We start from the raw sequence: 15,949 nt of genomic DNA, 5'->3' as shown, positions 1-15,949 counted from the left end.
GAGATTGTGGCTGGCACTAGCGCTCGCTGCAATTTATTAGCATTTACTAGTAAATGAAAGCTATAGCTAGATTGTAAGTGGGGGGTGATTGCCCATTTCACAGGATTCTTTGGATTCCAGCTGAGGTCAGGGGAGAAAGAGTTACAGTCCCTGTCTCAGCCCATCCTTGTGAGTGCCTTCACCACAGGACATTGGTCTCATACAGTGATTTTATAGACTTCTATACACATATATACACATTTAGTACAATGACCTCCAGTCTCTTCTTACCCCATCTTTTTTCAAACATATACAAAAAATATCTAAAGGCTACTCCCAGCCCGCTGTTTACAGGTGTCCTTCCCTGTTCCCCTTACGCTCCCTACAGGATGCAGAGGAAAAGAGCCCCCGCCCCGCCTCCTGTGCTGCCTTAGGGAGCACTTGGTGTAGGGCCCAAGGCCTGAAGTCCAGAGGTGGAGAGCCTGCTTTCCCTCCGTTCACCACCATCCTCTTGCCTAGCAGGTTCAGTGAGAGGACCGAGTCTGGAGTGAGCTTAGGTCTGGGGAGGAGGAGTGTCCTTTGCCCTGGAGGAGTCAAGACAAAACCCCCTTCACCCAGAGTCTCTGGAGCAAGATTTCAGACAAAGTGCCAGATAGTGGGAGGAGTTCACAGTGGGAAACTGGATTTTTCTCCAGTCCTGCTATCCTCTTCAGTCCAGCCCACTAAAGTCAGCCTTGGGGCTCCCCTCCTCCTAATCCCTCTTTGGCAGAGAGGGAGTGGGCTACGGAAGGAGGGGAAGAGAGGGGAGAATGGCCCACCCTGATGGTCACAACCTAACCACGACACATAAATAATCAGAGTCACACAGGGGAATGAGGGGGTGCTCAGACCACCCTTCCCTCCAGTTCCCAGTTCCACCAGGTGGCAGGGGCTTCTCCAGCCTGGAAGTAACGGGGACAAGAGGGTTAAAGTGCTGCAGAGGAAAGGAGGGGTTTCTAGGGAGGTAGAGAACAGGCTCTCCCACCTAGGCCAGCCCCTCAGTCATTCTCATCAGGCCCTAAGTAGTCAAGTTCTGTGCTGGGTTTCACCTCCTGCTCTAAAAGGGAGGGGGTCCGGCGGAAGGCAGCTGAGATCTGGTCAAACGTCCGGCCTCGGGTCTCAGGCACTTTTAAGAAGGTGAAGATGAAGAAGCCAAGCAGGAGAGCCGCAAACAGAAGGAAGACGTAGGGACCCATAGCATCCTGGGACAGTGGAGAAAGAGGTGTTGACAGAGGAGAAGGAAGGGGTGGCCTCAGACAAGCCAGAAACTAAGGTCTCTCACGGGGATCTGGGAACCTCGCAGACAGCAGCTAGCTCCTCTGCAGGGCAGTGGGAATGGCCAGCAGTGAGAGTCGATCAGAAAGAAGGATTCCCTGGACTTAGACTCTCCTTCAGCTCGTTCCTTCTTTCCCCACCCCAGGTTGCTGCCCTGTATAAATTCCCAGTCATGTATGGCACATGTTTATTGTATTCAAAGTCTAAAATTTTGCCACTGGGTTGTTTTGAGGACACCTCCACTTCCTATCCTCTAGACTTCAACTTCATTCTTGCTTTGGTTCTGGTACATAAGGGGATCTTTGATGCTCATGTCATCCCCAAAATGACCCCCACACCTACTAGTCTCTGGGCTGGGGTTTGTGCACTGCGAGTGGCAGCCTTTGGGGATACTAGAAAATGAGTGGGCGAGCTCCGAGTTGCTCTCCTCACAGGAGACTTACCGCAACATACTGGAAGCACATGCCGATGATGAAGTTGCAGGTCCAGTTGGAGAAACCAGCCAAAGCCATGGCTGCTGGGCGGGGTCCCTGGCTGAAAAGCTCAGCCACGATAAACCAGGGAATAGGGCCAGGGCCAATCTCAAAGAATGCCACAAAGCCAAAGATGGCCACAATGGAGACGTAACTCATAGCTGGAACCCGCTCCTAGGGCACGCAGGGAGAGTAAGGAAGTCAGTGCCATCTTCCTTTGCCCGAGCCCAAGAACTCCCCTCTGCTCCTTTCAGCAGCTCGTGGGTCTGCCACTTAGGTTAGAACAGCCCTGATCCTTTTTGAGCACTGACATTCAGCCATTAGTCCCAAGTAGATTCAGAACGGGGTGGAGACAGGGGGCAATGTTAGGTTCTTTGAGGGTCGAGTCCTGTCAAGCTCTAAAGCTGGGTCCTTCTGAGGCTTGACAGCGCTTTTTCTGCCTGGCTGCCAATGTTGAGCGAGAGCTTCCTCCCAGAGTGAGTTCCCATGTAGGCTGAGACCCTCCAGAACACAGACTAGGGTCCTCACATACCAGCTGGCCCTAGTTCTAAAGGCCTGTATGGACGAGTAGCTGGTTATCGTACAGAATACCAAGGGAGTTTTCCCGGGCTGGCTGGGACGCACGTCCCCGACCCTTTCCCTTCCCCAGCAGAAACCTCACCAGAAGAAGCAGAGCCACAGTCATCAAGATGGCACAGCCACACATTCCTGCCAGGCCTAGTAGGTGGAGTGTCCGGCGCCCTGCACGTTCCACCAAGAACACCTAGAGAGAGAATCAGAGTTGGGTGGGGCCCTTGAGGACACACAGCTAATCGAGGGGCCATTCCAGAGGCCATTAGTTACCGAGGCCAAAGTGAAGACGGTGTTGACCACACCAGCTCCTATGGTGGCATAGGCTGGCTGCCCAACGCCCGCTGACTCAAAGATGCTGGTTGAATAGTAGAAGACCTACAAGTGAAAAAGAAAAGGGGATGGCCGAAATGTTCCTTCTCTCACAGCTGCACCAAACTGGATAAATCTGAGTTTGTGTGGTTTTGGGGGGTATGTATGTGTGTGTGTGGGGGGCAGGTGGTATGGGGGAATCATCCCTGCCAGTGTTTGGGGGCTACTTCTGGTTCTGTGTTCAGAGATCGTTCCCAGTAGTACGTGGAGACCATGTTGCGCCGGGGATTAAACCCAGTCTCTGCTCAGCCTATTGAGTTCTCTCTGGCCTAAAAGACCTGGGGGGGGCATTTTCCCTTCTCCCTTCATCTCAAGCTCATCCCTACACTTGTCCTCTGCAGAGGTTGCTGGGCACAGCACACGTACCGCGTTAATGCCAGAGAGCTGCTGGCTGAGCTGCAGCACAATCGCAATGAGGAGGGGCTGCCGGTGGGTATGGCTGCCCAGAAGCTGGAGCAAGGACAGTGGCCGCTCTCTCTCTAACTTCCGCTTCTCTTCCTTAAGCTCGGCTAGTGCTCCAGACACGTCAGCCCAGCCTGTCAGGCGCTTCAAACCTGTGGGGAAGGAAGGTCAGGCCTGAGAGGGCTCGGAGAGGCCTGGGAGGAGAAATGTCTGGGGCTAGTGAGGTGGGGTGGGAGCACTTACTCTTTCTGGCAGGACCCTCCAGGTTCCGAATAATGTAGAGGTAGCGGGGACTTTCTGGGCAGAAGGGTAGCAGGACCAGCTGTAGGAGGGCAGGCAGTACGGTGATGCCCAGGAGTAATGGCCATAAGGTGGAAGTGCCCAGTAAGGACTCCAAGCCCAGCACCTGTGGGAGCAGAGTGGGACAGGCCATTGAGACTGTCCCCTAGAGTCCCACCATCCCCTTACCTGGCCCCCCCACAAGGTTAGGCCCAGTCACCTGGGCTATCAGAATGCCAATGACGATGGCCAATTGATTGAGTGTCCCCAAGGCACCTCGCAGGTGAGTGGGGGCGATCTCACCCACATACATGGGCACCAGCCCTGACGTCAGCCCTGGACAGAGGGAAGAAAAGAAGGCTCAAGGGATGCAGTGGGGTGGTAAAGAAGGCCAGGGCACTGGGCCAAGTCATGGTGCTGCTGGAGGGTACCTGAGTAGGCGCCAATGAGGAACCGTCCAAGGATAAGCATCTCATAGGAGGCAGCTGCATTGGCGAGGCCCATGAGGGCTCCCCCCAACACTGCTAGGATGTTGTTGACCAGCATCGCCCTCTTTCTGGTAGGCAAAAGAGAGGCTGTAAGAGTTGGTGCCCTGCTGTGGGGCTCCCTTCCTGTTCCCTCGTTCTGGCCCCCTCGTACCATACCTTCCCAGCCACTGAGAGATGATACCAATGAGGAAGGAGGAGATCATGCCGCCCACAGAAAAGATGGCCACGGAGAGAGCCCAGAGGGTGGTGAGGGTACCCGGGGGGATGGAGCCAGGCCCCTCAGGTCCCTGTCTCCCCAGCCATGTCTCATTGTAGCTTTGTTCAATCACCTGAGGGGACAACATAGGAGTGGTTCCTTGCAGGTCTTTTTCTCTCTGCACTCCCTGATCACCCCTGCCCTTTGGGGATGCCAGGGGCTGGGGAAGGGGGTGTGCTTAGGGAACTATGGGGTGCTGGACTTGGGGATTCAACCTGGACTTCTGCATACAAAGCATGCACCCAATCTGTTGAGCTGTCTCCCTGCGCTTCTTGCCCTTTGAGCACCCCAGCCTATAAGCTGTAGCCTCCTTACCTTTTGCGGGGCATTGATTACCCCAATGTTGTAACCGAACTGCAGGGAGCCAAGCACAGCAGAAAATACAGCAAGGACCAGGGTCCCGGTGACGCGCTGCTGAGGGGGTTCACCATCCTGAACAGGCAGGAGAGAAGAGGCTTAGCACAAGGAATCATTGTTTCTTTCCAGGGCCCAGTTTTATGATGCTGGTTTCCATCCAACATGTTGGGTCAGAAAAACTGGGCCATATTAGGAATTGCACGAAGCGCTTAATATAAACAAGAGTGGGGAGAATCCAACAGTAACCAGGGCATGGAGAAGAAACGGATATTTGCATCCAGCAGGCAGAGAAATGTTTGAGGATCTAGATCTCGGCAGTTCCTCTGTGACCTTGAAATAGGCTTGACATTAAGAGAGTTGAGTTTAGTTTTGTATGACCTTGGGCAAGTCACTTTCCCAAATCTGAACCTAGATTTCCTCCCCTGTGAAATAGCGGGAATGTTGCCTGCTTTTCCTGTCAGTGGAAATGTGAAAATCAAAACCCACTATTGACAGCCAATGATTTTGATTGACAAAATCAAACCAGCTCCGGAAGAGTTGGGTTTATAAACCAACAAGTACTTTATCAACTTCCGTTTTCTTTTGTTCCTTCGGAGGGGTCCCCTCATCCAGGCTCAAGAAGGGCAATTCCAAAAAGGACATGGAGGTCATTCTTCCCAGCCTTTGGCTCTTGAGGGGGCTGTTTCTGTCTCCGCCCTGGCCTCCCTTCCCCCTCTAAGCTCTGAAAAAGGCTGGGGGGCAGACTGCTTTAGCATGGGAAAGCCATGCCCAGGGGAGGGGGGGCGGGAAGGTGGTGTGAGGGGCGGTGGCAGTGGTGGCCACTTCTGGCGGCACAGACTGTCTCCAAGCAGGAAACCTGAGCTGAGGGGGGTGGGGGTGGGGTGACACTCCCTTCTACCCCTCCAACAGCCACGGGGCCAAGGGAAAGTTCAGCGGTCTGGAGGATGGCCAGGAGTGGGGGTGGGGGCCCCTATAGGGCCTCTGCTCCGAAAATCGGCCGAGTACCGGGTCAGGCAGGCAGCGCCTTGAGGCAAAGACCCGCCTGGAGCTGTTCCTTAAGGTCGGGTTGAAGGCAGGGTGTCCTGATCCTTCCCCACGCACCACGCAAGGGAAAGGCGAACCCTGGATTCTCAGAATACAGTTGTGTCTGTGCCCCCAAACGGTCTCCGAGGCAGCCTGGCTTCTTCTGGCGGGACTAGAATCCGACAGTCACGAGTTGGGCTGCCCAGGTATAAATAGCCAGCCCCCATCCCAACCGCCCCCCACGCCTACGCAGGGACCGCCCCTAGTTGACCCCAACAGCGACCCCAGCCCGAGCAAAGCGGGACCCATGCCCCCATCCAGCTCCTGCACGGTGAGCCTTACTTCTGAGCCGATCTGCTGGAAACCAGACGGCATCTTGCCTTAGCTTAGGAGCTCGGGGCACCGGAGCTGCGGCCGACGCAACGTGCCGGGACGGGTGATCGCAGCCTGCCGCCCGGGCCTTGAGGCAGAGGGCGCGGGGCCGACAGGGGTCCCGGGGCGGCGTGCGGAGGGCGGGCCTGGCGGGACCCGCAGCCGGAGGCCAGGGAGCCAGAGAGCTGCAGGGCTCCCGGGGATCTGGCAAAGCGTGGCTACAGGGAAAAGACCCGAAGGGCCCCCACAGAACCCCCGCCCCACGGGCCACGCCCTTCGCGGCACCCATTGGCCAGGAGCCCGCACACCCCGGTAGGCCACGCCCCTCCTGGCCCCGCGTTCGGCCCGCGGCGGGGTGCCGGGGTCGGCCCGCCACGCCACGCCCCTCCGCGTGCCGCCCGGACACGCCCCTCGGGCCTGGGCGGAGAGACCTGCTGCCCCTCCGCTCCTGGTGGGAAGGCGCGGGTCCCCGCCGGGTGGGGGGCGCGAGCAGAGGTGTCAAGGCCTAGCGCCGCCGGCTGGGTCTTTGGGTCCAGCGGACCCGGTGGTCAGGGGTGGAGGGAACGCGGGCGGCCTGACACGGCGTGGGAGCTGGTGCGCCGGTCGGGAGAGGAGCAATGGCCTGATGTAACCCAGAGCAGTTATTTTTAGTTCCCACGCTGGGAGAAGCCAAATGTCAGGTCCCGGGTGTCCCGGACAGGCCCGGACGGGGGAGGGGAGAAATAATGGGACTTTAAAGGACCCGCGACGCTTCCCGCGAACGGGTAACTAGATGGAGGGAATTCCGTTCTTTTGTGGTTCAGGCGTCTGGGCTGTGGGTTCTGCGCATCCTTGGCGCTGGACACTGCTAAACTCGGTCGTTTCCGCTTTGGTTGCTGGTTGAGGGACCGGTAGTCATAGGCATGCACACTACACCTCAAAGGACCCTGGGTCCCAAAACATGCGTGACTGTGTGAATGACTGGACTCGCTCTCCAGAGGTCCCTCGGGTTTGAGTCCCCACTGAATCCTGCGCAGGATCGCTTGGGCACCCTGCTTGGAAAATCGGCCACCGAAGCGCGAGACTGTAGTGCCACCTGGAGGGAGAGTGGGGATCCGCAACGGTCCGCCCGTGGTGGTCTCCGGCTCACCGACCCAAGCCATTCCACTTCTTCAAGGCGTCAGTTACCTACCACTCAGGAGCTCAAGAACCGGCTTTGGGGGCTTGAGCGATTAAGTACCTTGCCTTTCACGCGGCTGACCCGGGTTCGATCTCAGCACCACATATGGTTCCCCAAACCCACCAGGAGTGATCCCTAAGCCTGAGCATCGCCTACTGTGAACCAAAAGAAGAAAAAAGAACAGAGGGTTCATCTACCACAGGGACACAGGGATAGGGCAACTCACATGATCAAGTAGTCCAAGTCTCTGGTCAGGGAGATAGTTCAAAGTGTTGGAGCATGTACTTAGCATGCTGAAGTCCCGGCCTCTTTTGTTCCCAGAGCACTTAGCCATTAGGAGCCCTTGAGCACGCCAGGTGTGACCCAGAACCAATCCGTCAAACAAAACATATCCGAAACAGCCCCCCATGGCAGTGAATGGTCCCATCTGCTATCATCACTCTCAGAACCCTAGAAATACATCTGATTCTGCCCTTCTGCACCTATTCGTTACTTACCCAATTATTTGCCACTGTCATTGATTTTCTCCTTCTCTACTACTTCCTTTGGTCCAGACTTGTCTTCCTATTTCTCCTTTCCTTACATAGCATAATGCAAAATGGTTTATTCACACAGTGCCCGTGTCCAACAGTTTATTTGTTGTCATCACTGTTAAGCTCATGTCCCTTTTCAGAGTCAATATTACCTCCTACTTCTCCCACCTTTGCCTTAGCTTCTATCCTTTCCCTTAAGTTTTGGTCGATAACTACCCATTGTACCTTGAACACAGCATGTTCTTTCAGTCCATAGTGTCTTTGCCATAGTAGCCCTTTTTTCTGAAATACCAGAAGACTTCTGTTATCCCTCAGAATAAGCTAAGTCCCTCTGTGAAAATTTCCGTGGCCTTCCTACAGAATACCATGTGTAACCTGATGTGATATGTAGTTTCTCTTCTCTACTTCAACCTTGGGGCTGGAGCGATAGCACAGCAGTAGGGCGTTTGCCTCACAAGCAGCCGACATGGTCGACCCGAGTTCGATTCCTCTGCCCCTCTCGGAGAGCCCGGCAAGCTACTGAGAGTATCTCACCTGCATGGCAGAGCCTGCAAGCTACCCGTGACGTATTCGATATGACAAACACAGTAACAACAGGTCTCATGATGGAGACGTTACTGGGCCTGCTTGAACAAATCGATGAACAACGGGAGGACCGTGACCGTGACTTCAACCTTGAGGGAAGAAGGCCACCCTGTTTTCTTCTGACCCTGGTACTCAGCCTAGGGGTGGGCACTCAGTAAATTTATGTTGAGTGTATGAAATAGAGATCTGCTTTTAATGACCAAGAATACAGGTGGGGGCAGGGGACATAGCTCAGAAGGCTGGACCACATGCTATGTAGGGTGCTGGGGTTTAATCCCTGGTACCGCATGAACCCTGAACACTGTGTGATCTAAAATTAAAACGAAAGAGGGGCCAGAACCTTACATGTGACTGATCCAGTTTCGATCCCCAGCAGCCCATATGGTTTCCCAAGCCTGCCATCTGTGATCCTTAAGTGCAGAGCCAGGAGTAAACCCTGAGCATCACCAGGTATGGCCCACAAACAAAAACAAAGCAAAAACAATTGAGGTCTGAACGTTGAGGAGTACCAAATGTTTATAATCAGAGAGGAGCAGAAGCAATTGATGGAAGCAAAATAGCTCAGAAAGGTGAAAGTAGTGGTAGAGATGCAGAATACCACAAAAAGGAAAGCAAGTAGGAGAAAGGCACACACTGGAGGTAGGAAAAAGTCAGTGTAGAGACTGAAAGATTGTATGGGGGGGCTGGAGCGATAGCACAGCGGGTAGCGCGTTTGCCTTGCACGTAGCCAACATGGCCGACCCGGGTTCGATTCCCAGCATCCCATATGGTCCCCCCAGCACCTCCAGGAGTAATTCCTGAGTGCATGAGCCAGGAGTAACCCCTGAGCATTGCCAGGTGTGACCCAAAAAGAAAAAAAAAAGATTGTATAGGGGAGAGGGTGTTTCCTTGCATGTAGCCAAGAACAGTTCAATTCCCATTACCAATATGGTCATTTGAGTACCTCCAGGAGTAATACCTGAGCACAGAGCCAGGAGTAGCCCCTGAGCACTGTGGGATCTCCTCCCCAAATTTTAGTGTCAAGCAACACTAGAGTCTGTTCTGCCACTCAGGGCAAAGTATTTTCCTCCTCTTTTCTGATTCATTGTTTCTGATGGTTTCTAGGGACCTTTCTTAGAGTTGTGTTGCTGTTCCCCCCCCCACCCCCCGCAAAGGAAGGAAGGGTCAGGTTGAGCTGAACTTGGTGGTGCTCAGGGATTGATTATTCCTGGCTCTGAGCTCACGGGTCACCCCTGGAAGTGTTCGGAAGACCTTATGTGATGCTGGGAATCAAACAGAGCTCAATCACATTCCAGGCAAGTGCCTTAATCCCTGCACTGTTTTCCTGGCCCCTCCTTAGAGTTTAAAATTCAGGACATAGCTGAAGGGATATAGAACATACCTAACATGTGTAAAGCCCTGAGTTTAACTCTTCTCACAGAGTACCCCTACATCTCCCCCAGACCACCCGTCATACTCCCCCAACTACCGCCAGGCCAGACACTAATTATAGTCCAGGTGACTCTGAAGCACTGTTCTTGTCAGACTGATTTCTAATAGGGTGGCCTTGGCACCTATTTTTTTTTCTTTTTGGGTCACACCTGGCGATGCAAAGGGGTTCCTCCTGGCTCTGCACTCAGGAGTTACTCCTGGCGGTGCTCAGGGGATCAGATGGGATGCTGGGAATCGAACCCGGGTCGGCCGCGTGCAAGGCAAACGCCCTACCCGCTGTGCTATCTCTCCAGCCCCTATTTTCTTTTGTTTTGGGGCTGTGCTCAAGAATCACTCCTGGTGGTCTTGGAGGACCATATGGAATGCTGGGGATGGATCCTGGGTTGGCCGTTTGCAAGGCAAGTATCTTAACCACTGTACAATAATGTCATCCCCAAGGTGAGGCCTTTATTATAAAAACTAAACTCTCCCAGGGAGGGGACTCAGCATTAGAACACTTGCTTTGCAGCTGTGAGGCCCTTACTTCCATTTCTGGCAACACTTCAAAGATAAAAACAAAACGAAAAAACTAAACTCCAGGAACTGGAGTAAATAGCACAGTAATAATACACTTGCCTTGCACCCCGCTGACCTGGATTCAATTCCTGACACTCCATATGACTCCCAAATCCCCACCAGGTGTGATCCCTGAGTACAGATCCAGGAGTAAGCCCTGAGCACACTGGCTGACTGGCAGTGCCCCCATCCCTACCCCATCCCGCAAAACAAAAACCAAAAATTGAAAAACAACTAAACTCTAGGGAAAGCAGAATCAAGGTAAACAAGTTTGAGCCGATATAGAAGACAGGATTGGTTTGGCAAGCTCTTTCTCCTTTGCTTCTCTCTCTCTCTCTCTCTCTGTTCTCTCTCTCTCTCTCTCTCTCTCTCTCTCTCTCTCTCTCTCTCTCTCTCTCTCTCTCATCACACAAATTGGCCTTCAGGCTTCCTGGCTCAAGGCTGAAGAAACCCAGCTCCCGGAAGAGAACAGAGCAGTCTCCTGCCCCCGTGCCTGACTGTCCTCGCCGGGGCGCCTTGGAGGGGGGCGGGTTGAGTTTCCCTCCCTGTCCCGAGCAGAGCTCTGGCAGCCAAAGACCTACAGAACCAGCCACCACCATGCTGAGACCACTCTCCACATGCATGAAGGTACCAGCAGAGGAACAAAGGCATGCAGGTCCCGGGGCTGAGATCTCCAAGCCTGCTTGGATCCGGGCTGAGCATCCTTCACCCAGATCCTCCATCTTCCAGTAGGCAGGGGTCACACCCACCAACTGACCCCCCCTTCCCCCCGCCCCACGCCATGTAATCCCATCAACAGCCAAGACCCAGAGACTATAAAACCCAGTTCCCAGAAGCGTGCGGCCGCAAATGCGGCCACACAACATCTTATTATCTCATTCTTACTTTGGGTAAACCTGGCAGGCTACTGAATGTAACCTGCCCACGCGGCAGAGTCTGGCAAACTCCCTGTGGTGTACCCAGTATGCCAAATACCAGTAACAATGATGGGTCTCATTCTCCCAACTCTGAAAGAGCCTTGAATATGGCACTTTAAAATCTAAGGGCTAGGACGAAGGAAACGTTACTGGGGCCTGCTTGAGGCAATTGCCAAACAACAGGGTGATCGTGATTGTGATTGTTTTGGGCTATACCTGAACCATGCTCAGAACTTACTCCTGGCTCTGTGCTCTGGGATCATTCCTAGCTGGCTTGGAGGACCATAAGGAGTGTTGGGGACCAAACCCACTTTGGTTGTGTATAAGGTAAGTGTTCTACCTGCCATACTATCTCTCTGACTCCTGAGACAGAGTATTTTTTTTGGTTTGCTTCTTTTTTGGGGACACACCTGCAGTGCTCAGGGCTTATTCCTGGCTCTGTACTCAGGAATCACTCCTGATGGGTTCAGGGGACCAATTGGGTGCCAGGGATCAAACCCGGGTAAGCCGTGCTCAAGGATTTACCCTCTATACTATCACTCCCGCCCCAGAGACAGAATGTTTTTGTGTGTGAGAGAAAGAATATGATAATATGATGGAAAAATAGAAGAGAGAGACTGCATATGTCAGGGAGGGAGCAGATTGATCTTGCAAAGTAATTCTTGGTTCATTAATCTCAGAATCAACTGCAGTCTTTCTAAGTCTGTCCAGTGGTGCCAGAGCAATAGTACAACAGGTAAGACGTTTGCCTTGCACACAACTGGCCCAGATTCGATCCTCGACATCCCATATGATCCCCCTAGCACCTCCAGGAGTAATTCCTTAGTGCAGAGCCAGGCCAGAGTAACCCCTGAGCATTTCCAGGTGTGACTCAAAAAACCAAAAAATAGGGGCTGGAGCAATAGCACAGCAGGTAGGGTGTTTGCCTTGTATGTGGCCGACCCAGGTTCCATTCCCAGCATCCCATTTGGTCCCCTGAGCACTGCCAGGGGTGATTCCTGACTGCAGAGCCAGGAGTAACCCCTGTGCATTGCAGGGCGTGACCCAAATAGCAAAAAAAAAAAGCCAAAAAATAAATTAAAATTAAAAATAAAACTTTTCAGTGTATGGAAGCTAATTCCTGTGAACTTTTTCCAGGCTCTTGTGATTGCTGCCTTCTGATTGTGATCTTGGTAGCTAAAATATAGGAGGGCAGGAGAAACCACTACCATTCTAATGCCTTTACTACTATTTTTGGTTGTGTTCTACAAAAATATCAAGTTTTTCTGTGAAAATAACTTTTTAATAACTTATTTTAATTTATAGTTTAGATAACTGTTTACAATAGTGTTAATGTATATGATATTATGTACAGTTACTGCACCCACCACGATAAAAGTGCCCCAAAGCCTTCCTATGTCACTGTCTCTATATCACTGAGCCTATATCAATGTCCCTATGTCACCTCTTGTCCATCTCTTCATCCTCCCCCCTCTGCCTCTGGTGAAAATATCTTAAAATTATATGAGTCAATATCTTGTCTTGAGTTTTTTTGTTTTTGTTTTTTTGGGCCATACCTGGTAATGCTCAGGGCTTACTCCAGTCTCTGCATTCAGGAATTACTCCCGGTGTTGTTTATGGGACCAAATGGGATGCCGGTATCAAACTGGTATCAGTATGTGCAAGGCCAGCAACTTACCCGTTGCGCTGTTACTCCAGCTTCTTGTCTTGAATTGTTTTTATCTTGCTCTATCTTTGATCCCCCCCCATGCATTATGTTTTATTTTGATTTGGGGGCCACACCTGGTGGCCCCAGGTCATAGCTGTCTGGACTTTGCGACCATATGGCGTGCAGGGGTTGATCCCAGGCCAGCCACGTACAGCCACATACTGCCCTGCCTGCAGTACTATCTCTCTGGCCCCAGCATTATGTTTTCAGGCTCCATCTAGGGGTGGGAGCATTAGCGCAGTGGGTCTGGTTCTTGCACACAGCTGACCTGAATTTGATCCCATGTAACCCATATGGTCCCCCGAGCACCTCCAGAAGTGATTCCTGAAGCTGATCCAGGAGTAACCCTTGAGCATTGCCAGGTGTGGCCCAATATCTAAAAATAAAATAAAATAAATCTCCACTTATGGGCTACAGAGATAACTCAAAGGGTTAGAGCACATGATTTGTATTTGGGAGCCCTGGGTTCAATCTCAGCTCATGGGGCCAAAACAAAACAATACAAAAAGACCAGGGCAAAAAAGGCTTTGTTCTATGACTATTAAACCTATTGTTGCCTAATATTCCATAGAATCAATCACTCCACATTTCACTTGCTCTCAGTCCCTTTGACAAGCCCCCTTTCTTTGTGGGGGTTGGGGGTACACTCAGTGGTGCACAGGGCTTGCACCTGGCTCTGCATTCAGGAATCATTTCTGGCAGGACTCAGGAGACCATTTGAGATGCCAGAGATAAAACCCAGGTCCACCGAGTACAAGGTAAGTGCCAGCCTGCTTATACTATCTCCCTGGCCCTGATAAGCATACTTTCAACGCTAGTTCCCAATCACAAATACTGCAAGAGATGTTTTTGTACAATGTTCCATATGAACTCCGATGAGGACTTTTTTTTGTGTGTGAGGTGGGGGAATACCTAGTAGTGTTCAGAGTTTACTCCTGGCTCTGTGCCAGGCATCACTTCTGGTGGGACTCGGGGGACCATATGGGCTCCTGGGAATTAAACCTGGGTCAGGTGCAAGGTAAATGCCCTACCCACTGTCCTATCCCTCCAGTCCCAGCCTACAACATTTTGGATTCCTTTTCCTTCCCTTCATTGCTGTTGCTGCTGCTGCTGTTGATTATTTCATTGTTGATGACCAAGGCCTCTCTATACTCATGCCTGCCTGGGATGCTCACACTTCTCTCATGTGGGGGCTCACCAGGAATCGAACATTAGATTAAGTGCTCACATATGTAACTGTGGCATTCACAGAGGTTTGCACTCCTTAGTTGTGGTGCTCGCACATGTGACTCTCTGGGGCTCGCTCTTGTAATTGAGACTCGAGTTATGGCTGTGGTGTCCGCTAGAGGCCCTGCGGTGCTCACACATGTTTTCTCGGGTCCCTTTTTCTAGTGGCGGCGCTTGCAGATCTTTGAGTGGCAGTGTGATGTTTTTTGTAGTGCCACACACAGCTCTGTGTGGCGCAGTTAGAAGTATCTGTGGCACTGGGGATTGCAGACAAGAGAGCTGTAAGGCTCCACAGCAGAAGCATGTACAACTTGAGGAATTAGGACTCATGACTAAGCCCCTCACTATTCCTCTGGGCCCTTATTTACATCTAGTACCAGCAGTGGAATTGCTGAGTCACTGGGGATACTTGTGCCTAATTTGATTAAGCACTACAGCTTGTCATTGCCATCAGCAGTGTGGGCGGGGTCTGCTCGCTGCCCTGCCTCCTGCCACAGTCACTGGAGCCCACATTGCGCCCTGGTCAGGGTGCGGACTCTGGGCCCAAACAGCTGGAGTGTGAGCTCTGGCTCTCATACATACTGACAGTGTCCTCGGAGAAGTTCTCTCAGCAATGTGCCTCATCTGTAAAATGAGAAGGGAGATAATAATAGTATCTACATCTCAGGGTTTTAAATGCTGAAGAATATAGTGCTCATACAGTGCTTAGAAGAAATTGCATGTAAGTTTTTTGGTTTTGTTTATATTTAACAGATTAATGAAGATAATATGGCAAACAAACTGTACATATTTATTTATTGGGGGGGTGGTTAGGACCATATTTGTGGTTCTCAGGACTTAGTCCTCCCTCCTTTCTCAGGGATTATTCCTGGTGGGGCTTGGGGGACCATATGTGATACTGGAGGTTGAACCTGGGTTGACTGCATACAAGGCAAGCATGCCACCTCTTTCTTTGCCCCTGAAATATACATTTTGATAATTTTTTCTTTTGAGTCATATCTGGTGATTCTCAGGGACTAGGTACTCCATGGTAGGTGCACAGGGATTACTCCAGATGCTATTAGGGGTGTATATGTGGTTCTGGGGATCTATGTTGTGACTACTCATGCAAAGCATGTGTTCATTCCATTAAGCTATTTCCCTATCCCCATTCTGATAGATTTAAACACACACACACACAGACACACAAACACATATACACCCATCATTTCATCATTGTAATCACAATCATCTACAAAATTTTCTGGTACTGGAACTGGAGCAATAGTATAGTGGGGAGGGACCAGAGCCATAGCACAGCTGTAGGACTTTTGCCTTGCATGAGGCAGAACCCGGGTTTGATCCCCGGCATCCCATATGGTCCCCCAAGCACCTTCCGGAGTAATTCCTGAGTGCAGAGCCAGGAGTAACTCCTGAGCATGTGTGACCTGAAAAGCAAAAAAAAAAAAAAAAAGTTCAGAGGATAGGGAGTTTGCCTTGTCTGGGTCAGCCCAGGGTCAATTCTCATATCCTGTATGGTCCCCTGAGCCCTACCAAGAGTGATCTCTGAGTGCAGAGTAAGTCTACTGGGTAAGTCTCCTGAGTAAATCTACTGGGTGTGACCCCTTTGATTTTTTTTCTTGTACAAGTAATCTGAGGAATAGCAGTGTGTCAAAAATACCTGGCAAGTGTTAGGCCAAGATTTTGATCCTCAGTACCACTCCACATGTACTGAGCAAAGTCCTGGTAGCACTGGCAATCTGGCAATCCGGTATTAGGAATCCCCAGAGCTATGACAAATTGTGTGATTTTTCGGGGATGGGGGGGATGGAGGTACACCTGGCAGTGCTCAGAGCTTACTCCTGGCTCTTTACTCAGGTATGTGCTGAAAGCTCTGGGAACCGAATGGGGCACCAGGGATCAATTGCAAATGTTGGCTGCATACAAGGCAAATGCCCTGCCTGTTGTAT

General features: G+C 51.7%; 1 protein-coding gene across 1 annotated transcript; it reads right to left on the bottom strand.

Annotated features, from left to right (window-relative positions):
* Positions 1–191: 191 nt before the first annotated feature.
* SLC2A4 (solute carrier family 2 member 4) lies at positions 192–6,086 on the bottom strand. The gene is made up of 11 exons (XM_056115000.1): positions 5,856–6,086; positions 4,449–4,565; positions 4,034–4,206; positions 3,821–3,945; positions 3,610–3,725; positions 3,354–3,516; positions 3,075–3,262; positions 2,610–2,714; positions 2,428–2,529; positions 1,737–1,940; positions 192–1,220 (listed from the first exon to the last, which is right to left on the bottom strand). Exons 1-11 carry the CDS (start codon positions 5,886–5,888, stop codon positions 1,017–1,019), a joined length of 1,530 nt encoding a protein of 509 aa, XP_055970975.1. The 5' UTR covers positions 5,889–6,086; the 3' UTR covers positions 192–1,016.
* Positions 6,087–15,949: the final 9,863 nt, after the last annotated feature.

The sequence above is a fragment of the Sorex fumeus genome, unplaced genomic scaffold (assembly GCF_029834395.1).
Source record: "Sorex fumeus unplaced genomic scaffold, SorFum_2.1 ptg000028l, whole genome shotgun sequence".
Taxonomy (NCBI): Eukaryota; Metazoa; Chordata; class Mammalia; order Eulipotyphla; family Soricidae; genus Sorex; species Sorex fumeus.
This window is presented reverse-complemented; position numbering and strand designations above follow the sequence as displayed.